The following is a 14,674-nucleotide window of genomic DNA, read 5'->3' on the forward strand; positions in this document are numbered from 1 at the left end:
TTATATACTATGTGAATGCTTATCCAATGTCAAATGATGAAAACAAAAATGGACGACAATCTTATGATACATTTCCAAGGGGCCCGTATGGGGTGTGGCCGGTTTAGGCTCTGGTCGAGCTCAGAAGTCGGGGGGCCCGGGGATACAGGTCGGATCTCATTACGTACTCTCCACTGAACAGTGGTTTATGCTTTGGCTTATTTTGGGCGTGTTGGTATGCGTTTTTTTATCGGGCTTAACATGTTTAATCCATCCATAAAGCTAAAGTGACTTGGCCACACACAATCGTCATTCGATCGCAACCCGACAGCAGCCTAGCCATAGTGGTGCATGTGTCGTCATAAGAATTCAGCTGGCTTGTTGCCGAAAGTCTATCAAAATTCTTATCAGCGGTTAGTTCTGTCACAGTATGCTTGCGCTTAAAAAATCCGCGACATCAAGATCGCACGACGACCAACGACGAATGTACGACGACCTACGACGAGTGTAAGACGACCTAAGACGAATGTAAGACGACCTAAGACGAATGTAAGACGACCTACGACGAATGTACGACGACCTACTACGAATGTAGGACGACCTACGACGAATGTACGACGACCTACGACGAGTGTAAGACGAGCTAAGACGAATGAAAGACGACCTACGACGAATGTACGACGACCTACGACGAGTGTAAGACGACCTAAGACGAATGTAAGACGACCTAAGACAAATGTACGACGACCTACGACGATATACAACGACCTATAACGAAGAAATTTCCCCTTGCAAGGTCTTGCCCCCCCCCCCTCCCCTGTGTTATTTTATTCTCGTTAGAGAAGAAGAACTTTAGTGCACAAGAATTGTACATGGTCAACGACTATTGAACATTGTACAAAAAAGGTATAGAATGAAAATTAACATCCTAATTACTGAACATCAAGGGATACACAATCAGGTAACTAAAGGCTAGTCATGACGAGAGTGTGTTTAAAAGTTGGAAACACAGCAGTCATGTTTGTTTACATTCTGGTAGTTTGTGGTGGCACCACGAACTGAGTGCGCCTCGTGTGGGCTGTTTTAGCGCCAACCATAAATGTCAGAAATGTGAGATGATTTTACAGATATGTTGACAAGTGGAAGTATGTCAAGTTGTCTTTTGGTGCAAAAGAGTGATATAGGGCCACTTTAAGTTTGAGACACATGAAAAGGCTTGTAATGAGTTTGCCCCCAAGCAAGTATGTCAGCCGTAGATTATGTTCATTCAAGGGCGACGGACGTGGCAGCACTAGTAGGCAACACTGTGTGCGTGGTATCTGGTCTTATCGTACGTTTTCACAGGCAGGTAGGAACATTAATATTTCTATATTTTCACAATCTTCAACGTTTAGCTACGTAGATGTTAGAGAAACCTGTCTCACTAAGTTGAGACAGCTCAGCTACTTATACTTACTAACTGCACGGTAACATTTATCTGCGTCATGGGGTAATTTTGATGCCGTGTAATTTTTAGGCGGAATGTGACAGACCCAACCACCGACAATGGTTTATCTGACTAACGATCTTTTCAGTATGAAGACCGATCATATGTACGACTGTCCTATGAATGTCGTTCCCAGTCTTCGACTGTACGTCGAGGATCGCACGACCGAGTCCTAACTTAATTCTGAGGTCACATTTCCAAACCAGGGCCCGGCCGGGCAGCTTTTGGGAACGAAAAGTACGATATAAAAGTCAACAAAACACAGAAACGTTTCCAATGATAATCATGGGCACTATATCTATATACTCTTTGATATGGATTGTTAATTTTTCGTCATACAGACAGCCCGGCCGGGCCCCGGATTGGAAATGTGACCTAAGCATAAGTAAAGGCGCGGTCACATTTCAAAGATCGGGGCCCGGCCGGGCAGTCGTATGGAACGAAAATTATAATATAAGACAGCAAAACACAAAAAAAAGTTTTAGAAAATTAATCTTGGGAACTACTTGCGTATATCATTGATATAAATTTCTGATTTTTCGTTAATTGAAACAGCCCGGCCGGGCGCCCTCTTGGAAATGTGACCATGCCCTAAGGTGCGTTCAACAGGATTATCAGAGAGGTTCTGTCTGACAGAACCGATCAAATCGACAACCTTTTGCGTCACAACCTTAACAAGGCGTGCCTGCGAAACTGGTGTGTTACGCCGAAAGGCGGTTATACCGGCTATACAGATACAGATACAGAAGACAGCCGAAGTTCGTACGGCCCCCTTTTAGTACGACAGTTCCCTAATTTCCTCAGTGGGTGAACGTAGACCAATCGTACGACGCATGTGACCGGGCTTTTGGATCTATTATATTAATATTAGTTTTTCTTCGCGATTACAAAATATGTGACAATGGTGGGTGGGTAGACAAGATTCTTGGCCCCAGGGCCTCCCATTATGTGTCTCAATCGAGGTGGAAAACACGTGAACTTGGGGTCATGTTGTTTTTCTAATGTTCCGATCCCAAATTTGCTCAGATCAGTTCTAGTCATAACACGACGGCGTTACGACTGAGAAGTAAATAAAGTATAAATTCACGTGATAAATTGTAAAAAATTCCCTCAGTTTTTAAGCGTAAAAAACCGTACGACAAATGTGACCGGGCTTTTGGATCTATTATATTAATATTAGTTTTTCTTCGCGACTACAAAATATGTGACAATGGTGGGTAAACATGGCTCTTGGCCAAAGGGCCTCCAATTATGTGCCTGGATGTCTCAATCGAGGTGGAAAACACGTGAACTTGGGGTCAAGTTGTTTGTCCAATGTTCCGATCCCAAATTTGTTCAAATCAGTCATAACACGACGACAGTGGCGTTACTGAGGACTATAAATTTACGTGATGAATTATACTGTAACTTGTTTGACGTTCCTAGCTCATATAGCTCTCATGCACTTTGACCGTCTGGATATCGATGGGCTTGACAGCGAGTAAAAAATACTCTCTACTTTTTAAAATCTTCGCGGTGAATTTGCGGTCAAAAAAATTAAAATTGTCACAGTGTTATACTCACAGGACAAATGGGTATCAAAGATTGCAACTGAGGTAATGTTGCTGTACATCTTCTGTATGATATATGTCAGGGTAAAGATTGTGATCTGTAGGAAAACCGACGATTCAGTATCCCAGTAAAGATCGCGATCGGAGTCTTTGTTGACAGATATAGAGATAAGCGTCCCTGCAAAACTGTGATCTCCTAGCCTCCTGTGCAGGCTCCGGGGCGGGTGGGAATTTCGATACAGCGTTTTGAAGAGTTTTTAATGCGTTCTTTTAATAACCGGCCATCCTACAACTAGCCGCGAGAGAAAGTTCAATTCCCGCGGGCGGAATGGAACCTTCTTTCTTGGCTGGTTGCCACGGTTGTCAAACTCTTTAAAACGCTGCATCAAAATTCTCACCCGCCCCGGAGCCTGCACAGGAGGCTAGCTATAGTGATCTCTAACCTGACATATATGAGGAGGGAGCGCTGCACTACTCTCTTGTTTTTGGCACATCTAATATGAGACATCTACATGTAATATACACTGGTACATTCGGCTTTCACTCGCTTTTGGTAAACATAAACTTAATGTAAGGTTGTGTAAAAGTGTCGAAAGTGGAGATATTTTATCAGTAGAAGACTAAATGAATACTAGTAATAAAATAGTTCCATGCATCTAGTAATTTTCACAAAAGCAAAATTGTTTGGGTGAATTTTTACTAACTATTGTGGTTCTGAACGATTCTGACCAATTATGAGCTGCATCGACATTTTCTTCAGTTTAAAAGGTTCGTTGTGATGAATTATCAATAACATGGTGAACTCACGCGCACTAAACGTTGGCTTCTCCTTCCTGCCATTGTCTCTGTCCTCCCCAGACTAGTTCTCCCCCGACTTTACCGTACCAGCCGCCATGAGTGCTAGGAAGGAACAGCATAGCGATGCCGCAAGGGACATGTGGGAAACCACGGTTAGAAATCTTACAAACTTTTACATAGTCTTTAGTTTAGACCATGAAAGTATCATAACAGCATGGTTCAAAAAGTCATTGATGATGTTTTCTAGAATGTGTCTCGTGTATAAACCTTACGTGATATGCTGATCATGTTAGGCTATCCTAAGTACCGGCGCAACTACGTATTGTGCATAGGAGAGACTTGATTGTTGTATCAATGCTGTGTAGTTTCTGTACGCAATTCTCATCCCTGCTGCAAGGTTTGCTTTTTGGTGTTGAAATAAATAAATAAAATAAACAAATAAGAGCAACACATTTTTCTGCGTCCGCAGAACGACGACTACGAGAAGTTCCGTCCGTCCCATGACAAGGCGGGAGTGAGGGTTCTGTTGGAACACCTGGGCCTCGTGGACAACGTCAATCAAACCAACGGGACCGCGCCCCCTGATGACGTCAGCCCGACCACCTATGACGTGTTAGAAGTGGGCGCTGGGACCGGGAAATGCACCCGTGTCATCAAGGACGTACTTGGAGAGGTAAAGTTGCTTTTAGCATTTTATCACCAAAAATTTACATGCAACTACTTTTTGTGTATGTAGCTACATTATACATAATGTTATAAGCATACATTATGCCATACCTGGGCCGCGATAACGTTGCGTGCCTGTGTGTGATAACTAGCCGTATCACACGGGGTTCTAATCTTCTTACGTTTATTACACAAATATTCCATAGAACAATTCGAACGCGTTTCTCATGCGTCTATTTCGAAAATTCGAATACCGGATTAGGACGTTGGAACTGATGTTTTAGGGACACCAAATTTTCTCAATTTCTTCATAAATAAAGGTAACGTTACCAACCCTACCGCTTGTCGGATCACCCGACGCCCAACTCTTATACTATTATATGAATCATGTCCATTTGTTCCTGTGCTTTTCAGGACGCGCGGATCGTGGCCCTGGACCCCGTGGCTGGGATGACCCGGCAGCTGAAGGCCATGGTGCCCGGGGTGGACGTCCTCATCGGGTTCTGCGAGAACATCCCGCTTCCAGACAACTCCGTTAGAGTAAATACGTGCCACATGTACTGAGTAGTTCGCCACAGTTACATAAGTCACATGTCATATTTCATGTATATACAGAAAACAAGTCAAACAAAGGCTAAACGGCTCAAACAGCCACTACCTAAAACAACATGTTTGCCTTTTATACACCAACATAGATGTAACGTTAGTTTCTCTATTACACGTTTTTGGGTACGTAACGTTACCCTTCGTGCATGGAATATGAATTGTTCTACATGTTCTTTTCGGTGTCATTTTATAGATAGCAGCTAAGTTATCTACTTGTTCTATCTTTTCCCTGTTTCTCCAGGCTGTTGTCTCCTCGCAGAGTTTCCATTTCTACGCGAACGAGGCCGCCCTGCGCGAGGTTCACCGGGTCCTCATTCCGGGCGGGAAGTTCGGTACGTCAGCAGGGACGGCGGGCGTTATAGACTTCCTGGTGGTTACGACCAAAATCTTGCGTTTCGCGCACATGTATATGTAGACGTAATTCAGGTCATCAGGAGTGGTATATCATTTGGTATTTATAAACTGTGCTGTAGTGCTGATAACTGAAAATTCGCCAGTGACATACTTGGAACTAACGTGTCGTGTTCCAACCTTTTCCACCTAATTTTTTTCTAATTCAATTCTTTATTTCATACCAATATTGCAGACATACAAAATATATAATGTTGCCTGAATGGCATTGGTATTTACAGCATAACAGCATTAAAGTAATTACATAACATTTATTACATACATATATATATATACATACTATTATATGTATACACTACTTATATCAACAGTACATCCCGGATATGACACATCTATACAGTCTGATTGTATAGTCTGATAGACCTTATTCACGAACTAGCTAGTTAGTTAAAGTTTTTTTTTAATCATGGCAAACTCACTATCTTATTTTCTCCACAGGAATAAACTTCACGGCAGATGATGAAGACTCCCCGCTAATTCACGGCGTGTTGGACCTGATCAGGCAGTACAAGTACCCCGAGTGTCCGGATTACTTCGTGAACCCTCTCCTGGACTCCAGCTGGAAGAACTGCTTCGACGCGGCGCCGCTCTTCACTCCGCTGCAGGAGCACATCTTTCCCTGGGAGAACCAGCAGACTCTGGTCAGGCCATGGTCCAGTATTGTATAAACGTTGCTGTGATATCTGTTGCCCGTTTACAATGGTACATGTACAAGAGTCCAAGAGTTTTTTTCTCTCTCTTACTTCTGGTACAACAGTCTTGTTCTCTCTCTCTCTCTCTCTCTCTCTCTCTCTCTCTCTCTCTCTCTCACTCACTCACTCTCTCTCACTCCCTCGTTTTACAATGGTACAAGAGTCTATCTTTCTCTTGTACAGTGGTACTAGAGTCTCTTTTTTCCCCTATACCTCTAGCAACTGTCCTTGCCCCCTCTCCCTCCTCTCCATGTCTCTGCCACACGTCACGGTGGGAGTAAGTGGGAGGTACGTGGAGGAATTAAGGAAGTTTATGCAATACCGGATTGAATTACGTCTTACAATCCCATCTACAGTTCCAATACATTCACGAAAACCCAAACCACTCACCGGATGAAGTCGGAAATCTCTTGCTCCATCAATAATTTGTAGCATTACGGGGTCACCAAAAGAAGTACAAGAGATGTTTTCTGATTCTTTTTCCCACAGCCCGACGCAGAATCTGTGGTGAAACTCTTCATGACTTACAGCCCAATCGCTCGGGAGCCCGACGTTAGGAAGGAGTGTGCAGAGCGCATGCTCAAACTGCTGACCACCGACCCCGCCATCGAACAGAACGGCAACCCGCTGGAGATACCCCGCATGAGCGCCCTCTACTGGTGCACCAAGAAAGTGCAGTGAAAAAACTTTTTATAAAATTTTGAGATCCATAGAGGGTCACAAAGGTTCACTCGGAAACATACGATCCTGAATAATTTGGTGACCTGCGTCTGGATCACCAAATTAGTAAGGATCGTATGTTTCCAGGTAATGGATGGTATGTATTTCGTGTCCAAGCTTGGAAATTTGTGGAAATCTGGCTTTTCGTGCAGTGAAACTTCGCATGGATTCCGTAAAATTCGTATGAATTCCGTAAAATTCGTATGAATTCCGTAAAATTCGTATGGTGACATCCTGACACGTTCAGAAAAATCAACGTACGTAACGTTTCTAAGAAATAGACCGATCCTGCAACAGACTGTCCATCACGTAGTAGTTGAACCAATTGGTGATTCGACCAGGAGTGTGGTTGCATCACGTAGTGCGTTCATCATATCAAAAGACATATTTGAATAGGTCTAGTATTCTCTCAGTTGATCAATAGATTATAATATCATAATGACTAATGAATACCAGTAATATTTGACCATGCAATCAGTCTCTGTTCTTTTGTCATTTCAATAAACTTTGTGTTCTGTATGACTTACTGGATGTTTTATTTTACAACATCATCTATTACATTTACAAGTAGAAAATCATTATTGATATGCCCAAGCCAATGTATTGAGCTGTTCTAGAGTTATCCTAATGGCAAACAGACAGGCACTGCCCAAAAGATAACTTTCATTTGTCATAGAGGTATTCAAACATGCACCCCATTATATTTTAAGTCTCTGGCGTTTCGGTCACGGCGTAATCTGTCTCACACACATGGGCAGCACTTTGCCCTCAACTTTGCAGTCAACAACTTGGCATGTTTGCTAATGATAAACGGGTTTAAATATTCACCGATACACCACCAGCGTACGTCCAAACGTCCAACGGGGAATCGCCACGCACGCACGCTGACATCTCCATTTACCCGTGCACGTGAGGTAAGGGTAAATCCCAAAGGTCGTGGATGCGTCGTAATTGCAACGAGAATTCTACCCTGGACTGTTTTATTCCTTGCTGGACCAAAATGGACAGGTAGTTCGCGTTCTTCGTTGAAAAGTGGCCACCTTATAAGTCTTCAGATACGACAGTATTAAACTTCGTACTTATGAGCATCTGAATGGAAACAAACGCTGTGCACAGCTTCGCTTGAGTACGGTTTTTCACTGCAAATCTAACTTTGGGTACAGAGCGTCACAGTGTTCTTAATTAACGCCTTTGTTGCTCTTCTTTCTTTTCCAGATTGGTTTCAATCCGTCCCGCTCTCACCATGTGTACGAATTCGGAGTCACGGTACGGCTGCTGGCTTGTCTTCACCAACGTCTTGAAGCTCGTGATTTACGTCGCTGACGTGGTGTCTGACATCGTGTTAGCGGCCAAATACTTCAACAACGGCGACACCTACTGGGGCGGTTTTACCCTGGCCTTCGCGCTGGTGCCGCAGTTCTTCATGAACATGACCATGTGGTACCAGGAGGGACGGAACCCTCGCACATTCATCCTCTACTTCCTCCAGGTCGGCGTGGTTCTGAGGTATCTCCAAGTCGTGGTTGGTGTCTGCTGTCGTTGTTACAACCCTTCAGATATCCGCAAAGACAAGGAAAAGGCCGAAACGTCCCAGAAGCCAGTGTCTCGCACAGTTCTCCACGTCCTCCCCCTCGTACACCTGATTAGCACCCTCCTGGAGTCCGTCCCACAAATCTGCCTGCAGCTGTACGTTGTCATAGTGACGGGTGAACTTGAGCGCATGGAGATAGACCCGTTAAAGTACGTGTCAGTAGTGATATCTCTTGTGGCGGCGGTGAAGACTGTGTGGGACTGGGAAATGCACTTCTTCGATGTTAATCCCAATCCCCCTCGTCGGTGGTGCCTACTGTACGGACCTCTGTTCGCCGTCTGGAAAGTGGTGGAGCTGTGTTCTCGGGTCGTGGCCTTCTGTGTGTTCTCATCACTGTACAGCTACGGGGGCTTCGTGGTGGTGGGCGTCCACTGGTGAGAAAACTACTTTATAACATCTTGTCCATAAAGAAACGTTTGAACAGCCATATTGTCGTGGAGTTAACTCTTAAAACTATCAAAAAGGTTTCGCCACACACACACACACACACACACACACACACACACACACACACACACACACACACACACACACACACACACACAACCACACACACTCACACACACACACATATGCACCCACAAATAAAATACACACACACAGACGCGCGCATACACACAAATACACACAAAATGGCATAAAAACACACATGCAAACACGCATATTCAAACAATAAACTAATATGTGTTTACTACAATATTTAAATTTCTATCCAGGTTGGTGATGGCAATAACAGAAAACGTGCTGTGCAGTTACTTTAGAGACGGTGATCCGTGGATTGGATTTTATGACGACATCTACTACGATAGCGGCACATTCATGCAGGTCTGCTTCAACCTCCTCACGGTCTCACCTGTTGACGTTTTCGCTTGGGCAACCTTCGGGTCAAGATCATTCTCCAAGATCCAGCCGATTGTGAACGGTGTCCTGACGTTCGCCGGGAACTACGTGATGGTCCTGGTATGGTATTTCCTGAAGGACGCCAGCGCCTGGTACGACTTGTACGCGCTCATTCCGGTTTTGGTTGGAACTGCAACATCCTTGTTGATTTTAAAGCCGCTGTACCTTTGGTGTTACGCTCGCGGACCTTGCAATGCCGTCCCTAGCCCTGAACCAAAATTACAGATGTATTTCATAGGATGAAAATTTGGCGCCATTAACCAGTATAACAAAATATAGCTTTCGTAGACTTGAAGTTAAGAATTGCTCTCAGTTTCAACGGAATGGGACACTATATTATCCAGACATATCTGTAAAATATTTTACATAGTAGTCTATAATTTTGCGCCTGGAGATGTATTCCATAGGATGAAAATTTGGCGCCATTAACCAGTATAACAAAATATAGCTTTCGTAGACTTGAAGTTAAGAATTGCTCTCAGTTTCAACGGAATGGGACACTATATTATCCAGACATATCTGTAAAATATTTTACATAGTAGTCTATAATTTTGCGCCTGGAGATGTATTCCATAGGATGAAAATTTGGCGCCATTAACCAGTATAACAAAATATATATAGCTTTCGTAGACTTGAAGTTAAGAATTGCTCTCAGTTTCAACGGAATGGGACACTATATTATCCAGACATATCTGTAAAATATTTTACATAGTAGTCTATAATTTTGCGTCTGGTATATTTCAAAGCGGTGACTTGAAAAAAAGGAGAGCTAGCTTAAAATATAGGGTGTATGGGGTGTAAGTAAGAAAAACCATGATTTGACAATATGAAAATCATCGATATCACAATATGGAACATTTGATTTCTTCAGATTTCTTATCTTTTTGGTAATAAATGCGAATATTGTCGACTCTGTTCTATTTATGATCTTACAATTGTTGCTAATATTTCCTCTTGCAAGTTATGTAGCCCTTAGGGCAATATTTTACTCGCCCAACAGCCTGCTATACACAACATAATGTTTACTATAAAGTGCAGAATGCGTATGATCAGGTACGTGCACTAGTAGGGTCACCCTCACTAGATCAATCTTACCTTATCCAGAGTTAGATCTGTATACAGGTTGTTTAAACCTAGTCTCCACCAGACTGCTTTTAAATCGAAGAAATCGGCCTAGGAAGGGTATTAATTGGCGAGGATTTGATCGTCGATGGCCGTCTACCTTCTCTCGCCAATTAATACTCTTTTAGGTCGATTTCTACGATTTATTCTGCCTGCAAAAGAAGTCTGGTGGAGACTAGTTTAAACCGACGGTAAGAACTTATAACACGTATTGCCGCCGATGTCCCCCACGTAAATGGCCCCAGTTGATTGGCTGACAGACAAGAGGTGCGGTTGGGCGCCCTCCTTCATTTGCATACTGTCAATCACCTGGCAGTCTCCTAGGCAACCGGGTTCTTTTGGAGCGGCGATGACGACGATCCGGCGAGCCTTCATCTGGAGAGCGAGGATGTGGGACCTGTCTGCGCTGAACCTGTGGTGGGATATTTGGTACAAGACTCAGGTTTCTTATTCACACTGACCCTGACCTCTCCACATGAAATCCTTCACAGAATAAGTTCCTTTGTAGAAAGTTTTTGTTTACATAGAATAATGTAATTCGAGTTTTGTAGATTGTTAAGCCACCTTATAACTTGCGGTAATGTTTTGTCAAAGTTGGGAAAATCATTTTATCATTTTTTGTTGGAAGTTTGTCTATGCTTTTCTAAAACTTTATCTAGCAGTAAGATATGGCTGATTAGCCACACTAGACGCTGCACACGGCCAGGCAACAAACTTAGAGTGCTGGCAACATCTTTCGAGACGGAAGGATGCCTGCTACTACTACAAATGTACTAGTACCTGGCAGTATAGACATCCTCGTCCAGTGCCCACTCCCCTATGTAGTCTCCCGTGTCTCCGCTGAACACCTGGATGCGTCTGTTCCTCCTGTCCGCCACCCACACCTGTCCGTACCTGTCCACCTCCACACAGTGAGGTATGCTGAACTGCCCGGGTGCGGCGCCCTCACCGCCTACACTCCACAGCAGCTGGTAGTCTGAACCGGCGAAGGAGAAGCAAGAGAATAGCATCATTATTTTTAGCCTGTCGAAAAGAAAGAGCAGTTGAACGACGCAGTACTAGTCTTAAACGATATCTTAAGACGCACATCACCTCGGTTTTGCCGGTTGCAGGAATAATTGTCCATGGCGTTCGTTTATACAAAACGAAAGTTACATGGAAACGTTTCGGAAGTCCTTTATATACATGTAGTGCCACCTTTCTCAGATACACTTCTTATCGCAAGATGTGCTGCCGCAGGAAGGATACAGTCCCACACGTGACTGAATTTGCATTCCCCCCTTGACACGGTTCATGACTGGGGTAGATGTTCTTTTACTTTTTTCAAATAAAAGAAATATGGTGAAGGTCGCGAAAACCCAATATATTAGTATCTCATGGAAGGCTGAAACCTGCGATTTATTGTTAGTTACTTTGCTTGTGTCTACAAGGGCAGGCACACAAACCCACGTACAATTAAGCCGCCCCAAACAATACTTCCGTACCAGGAAGCAATACGACCAGACCTCACCCGTAGAAAGTTTGAGGAGCCGGTTGTTCATCCCGCCGTCCCCGTCCACCACAAACATCTCCCCTGCATCGTTAAACGCCACGTCCCCGACCTGGTCGAACTGCAGCGGGTCCAGACTCGTCCCCTTCTCTCCTGGTGTCCCGAGCGTCGTCTTCAGGTTTCCTTCGCGGTCAAACATCTTCAGACAGCAGCCCAGAGGACCTTAAAAAAAAAAGAAATATTCCGAGGCTCAACACCATGACTTGTAATTTTGGGACGAATTAAGGTGTGCACGTGTGTATGTATATGTGTGTCACGGTATGTGTCACGGCGTGTGTATCACGGTGTGTGTGTGTGTGTGTGATGTGTGTGCGTGCGTGCGTGCATGTGCGCCTGTCTGTCTGTGAGAAAGAAGAGAGCGAGGGACATCATACTGAGTCAAGGTTTGGTACGTATGTTGGCAGGTCTATAGAATATGAATGCGAACTTAGATTTTCGCTTCCACAAACAATAGCTTTCTTTGTTGTTCTTTAAGTGCTTATAAACCTGCGTTTCGATCCCCTCTGGTCTCTCAGTCACTGACGAAAGCTAGTGGATACTAGCTGAAACGTCTGACCGTTTCCATATCCAGTTGCTTGAGTAACTGCTTTTTGGCGTATCGTATTACCTGGATGTCTAACCTTCATCGAAATAGCTTTCTCTGACACTTCAGCTTTTATTCTATCTTTTCAATCGCATGTTCCTACCGTTGCCCACGTCAGTAACCCATATCTCGGCCCCCGCTAGCCCCTGCCCGGCCGGTACTCGCACCCTGGTGCCGTGGGGCATGTGGATCTGCATAGTGTCCCAGCTCCGCAAGAGTGCGCCACTTTCGGAGAACACCAGCATCTTCGACTTCACGTCACCTCTCTGTTATTTATTCATAACGGGTACTGTTGTTAGATTGATTTGATTTCATTTCATTTATTAAACTGTATACACAGATATACAGCCAGGACTGTCCAATTAGCCGGAGGCTATTATTATAAAGGGCTAGCCCTCATAACAGGACAATAAACAATTATTACAAAGCAGCTGTAGTAGTAGTAGTAAGCCTTTATCTAAACTCGATAAACTATAAACAATTAACAATGCTCGTCACAATTCAGATATTTCACGATTTGTCTATTAAACCTTACCTTCCACGTACTGGATGAAACGGATGCACGTAATACCCATATATATTAAATACTCATACGGCACATGCTCGGATATTGACTATAACTGTAGGTGTGCTATGGTGGTAAACGTGAGAAGCGCAGCCGCCCCGTACCTTCTTAGTTGTTCAGGAACTTTCTTCGATACCATTTACCCAAACCTACCTGGTCACAACAACAGAACTCTAGGACAGTTCTGAATTAGACCTATATAATACCGCTGGAATTCACGACTGACATACAGTCACATACATGTATATATCATACATACCTGAGCGACGTACACTTCGCTTGTATCACCGAAGGACAAGACGTCAGTGCAAAAGACCTGCGCCTTGAAGTGTGACGTGTCCTCAGGCCACGACTCCTCAAGTTTATACATGGCTGTAGCGCTAGCAGGGGTACTTGCTGCCAGTTTTGAGACGCCGGTGATTCTACAGCGTAATAGGTAATGTACCTGGTAAAACTGTGTACGTGTCACAGGCTTGTCCGACTAGTTAGTGCCTACGTATTATGTCATCGATTTTTTTCTGCAGGTTTATTTTGGGTGTGAATGTTCCAAAGCAGGACACGCATACGCGGCGCAAACGGATTTAGATGTGTTAAGAAGACACTTAGCAAAGTTATAATTTTTCTCGCTAAAAAATGGAAGTTACGCTTTTCTGTCAAAAATTGCCGCCTAGCCGTTACAATGTATGTAATGCACGTTCCATAATTTTACTGAGCTTGGCGGGCCGATAAGAAACCAGCCGCGACCCGCTGTACTCTGGCTTCCAGGGTACAGTATAGTATGATTTGTGTGTGGAAGCTTGCAAGCAGGACATGGACACGGAAACATGCATTTTTTTCTTCTATTCACGAAAAAATGGATCAAAGTTCCTGTCCTTAGGGGCCGTTAGGCGTAGAATTGTTAACGTTACATGGCACTAGAATTGATACACTTTCCATAGTTTCACTGACATATAAATGATAAAATCTCATGGCTCTTTTTACGCGAGTTGTATAAATTTGTGGTCAATTTCTACTATTTATTCATGTACGGGTATAACGTTACTTGTAATCTCCAAGCAGATCCCTTTCGGTGGCCAAAAAGACAGTATCAAATTGGCCAGGCAGTATCCATTAGCCAGAGCTAGAGAAGGTCGCCGGCCACCGACGGTGAGGGTAGCGACAAAAAAATAAAACGGCCATATATAAAAGTTAACGATCATTCCCCCACAACCTCTGCTTGGAGAGTAGTTACGTGTACAATGTAGGGGGTTTCACTTTATTAGGGGGCGTGGTCCAGTCATGGTGTCATCCCCAGGTCAGTGTGTGACGCAATCGTTGGGTAAGCTATAGAAATTGCAGGGGTGTACGGCTCACAGAATGACGATAAAGAAAGAACTTATATCATTAAACACGACATGGCTGCTAAACTGATTATAAAAAAGAGGGTTTAAGGTGCTAAAGATAGTATGCTCACATA

At 43.8% G+C, this 14,674-nt stretch overlaps 3 protein-coding genes across 3 annotated transcripts; 2 read left to right on the forward strand and 1 right to left on the reverse strand.

Annotated features, from left to right (window-relative positions):
• Positions 1–3,902: 3,902 nt before the first annotated feature.
• Positions 3,903–6,869, forward strand: LOC109471526 (uncharacterized methyltransferase-like C25B8.10). Its single transcript, XM_019770870.1, has 5 exons — positions 3,903–3,965; positions 4,283–4,486; positions 5,327–5,417; positions 5,935–6,137; positions 6,678–6,869. The coding sequence occupies exons 1-5, from the start codon at positions 3,909–3,911 to the stop codon at positions 6,867–6,869; spliced, it is 747 nt and encodes a 248-aa protein (XP_019626429.1). The 5' UTR covers positions 3,903–3,908.
• A 1,282-nt stretch (positions 6,870–8,151) lies between these two features.
• LOC109471412 (XK-related protein 6-like) lies at positions 8,152–9,642 on the forward strand. The gene is made up of 2 exons (XM_019770697.1): positions 8,152–8,873; positions 9,216–9,642. The coding sequence occupies exons 1-2, from the start codon at positions 8,152–8,154 to the stop codon at positions 9,640–9,642; spliced, it is 1,149 nt and encodes a 382-aa protein (XP_019626256.1).
• Positions 9,643–10,677: 1,035 nt separating this feature from the next.
• LOC109471508 (NHL repeat-containing protein 3-like) lies at positions 10,678–13,651 on the reverse strand. Its single transcript, XM_019770845.1, has 5 exons — positions 13,478–13,651; positions 12,757–12,919; positions 12,032–12,232; positions 11,302–11,497; positions 10,678–10,933 (listed from the first exon to the last, which is right to left on the reverse strand). The coding sequence occupies exons 1-5, from the start codon at positions 13,586–13,588 to the stop codon at positions 10,702–10,704; spliced, it is 903 nt and encodes a 300-aa protein (XP_019626404.1). The 5' UTR covers positions 13,589–13,651; the 3' UTR covers positions 10,678–10,701.
• Positions 13,652–14,674: the final 1,023 nt, after the last annotated feature.

This window comes from Branchiostoma belcheri, unplaced genomic scaffold, assembly GCF_001625305.1.
Source record: "Branchiostoma belcheri isolate BF01 breed outbred unplaced genomic scaffold, Haploidv18h27 scaffold25, whole genome shotgun sequence".
NCBI lineage: Eukaryota > Metazoa > Chordata > Leptocardii > Amphioxiformes > Branchiostomatidae > Branchiostoma > Branchiostoma belcheri.

Excerpts from the sequence above, each read along its gene's own strand:
- LOC109471412 (XM_019770697.1), top strand. The coding sequence starts at position 8,152 with ATGTGTACGAATTCGGAGTCACGGTACGGCTGCTGGCTTGTCTTCACC. Across the intron at positions 8,874-9,215 it reads GTGGTGGTGGGCGTCCACTG|GTTGGTGATGGCAATAACAG; the intron begins GTGAGAAAACTA and ends ATTTCTATCCAG.
- LOC109471508 (XM_019770845.1), bottom strand. The coding sequence starts at position 13,588 with ATGTATAAACTTGAGGAGTCGTGGCCTGAGGACACGTCACACTTCAAG. Across the intron at positions 12,920-13,477 it reads GCGAAGTGTACGTCGCTCAG|AGAGGTGACGTGAAGTCGAA; the intron begins GTATGTATGATA and ends AATAAATAACAG. Across the intron at positions 12,233-12,756 it reads GGTTACTGACGTGGGCAACG|GTCCTCTGGGCTGCTGTCTG; the intron begins GTAGGAACATGC and ends TTTTTTTTTAAG.
- LOC109471526 (XM_019770870.1), top strand. The coding sequence starts at position 3,909 with ATGAGTGCTAGGAAGGAACAGCATAGCGATGCCGCAAGGGACATGTGG. Across the intron at positions 4,487-5,326 it reads TCAAGGACGTACTTGGAGAG|GCTGTTGTCTCCTCGCAGAG; the intron begins GTAAAGTTGCTT and ends CTGTTTCTCCAG. Across the intron at positions 6,138-6,677 it reads GGGAGAACCAGCAGACTCTG|CCCGACGCAGAATCTGTGGT; the intron begins GTCAGGCCATGG and ends TTTTTCCCACAG.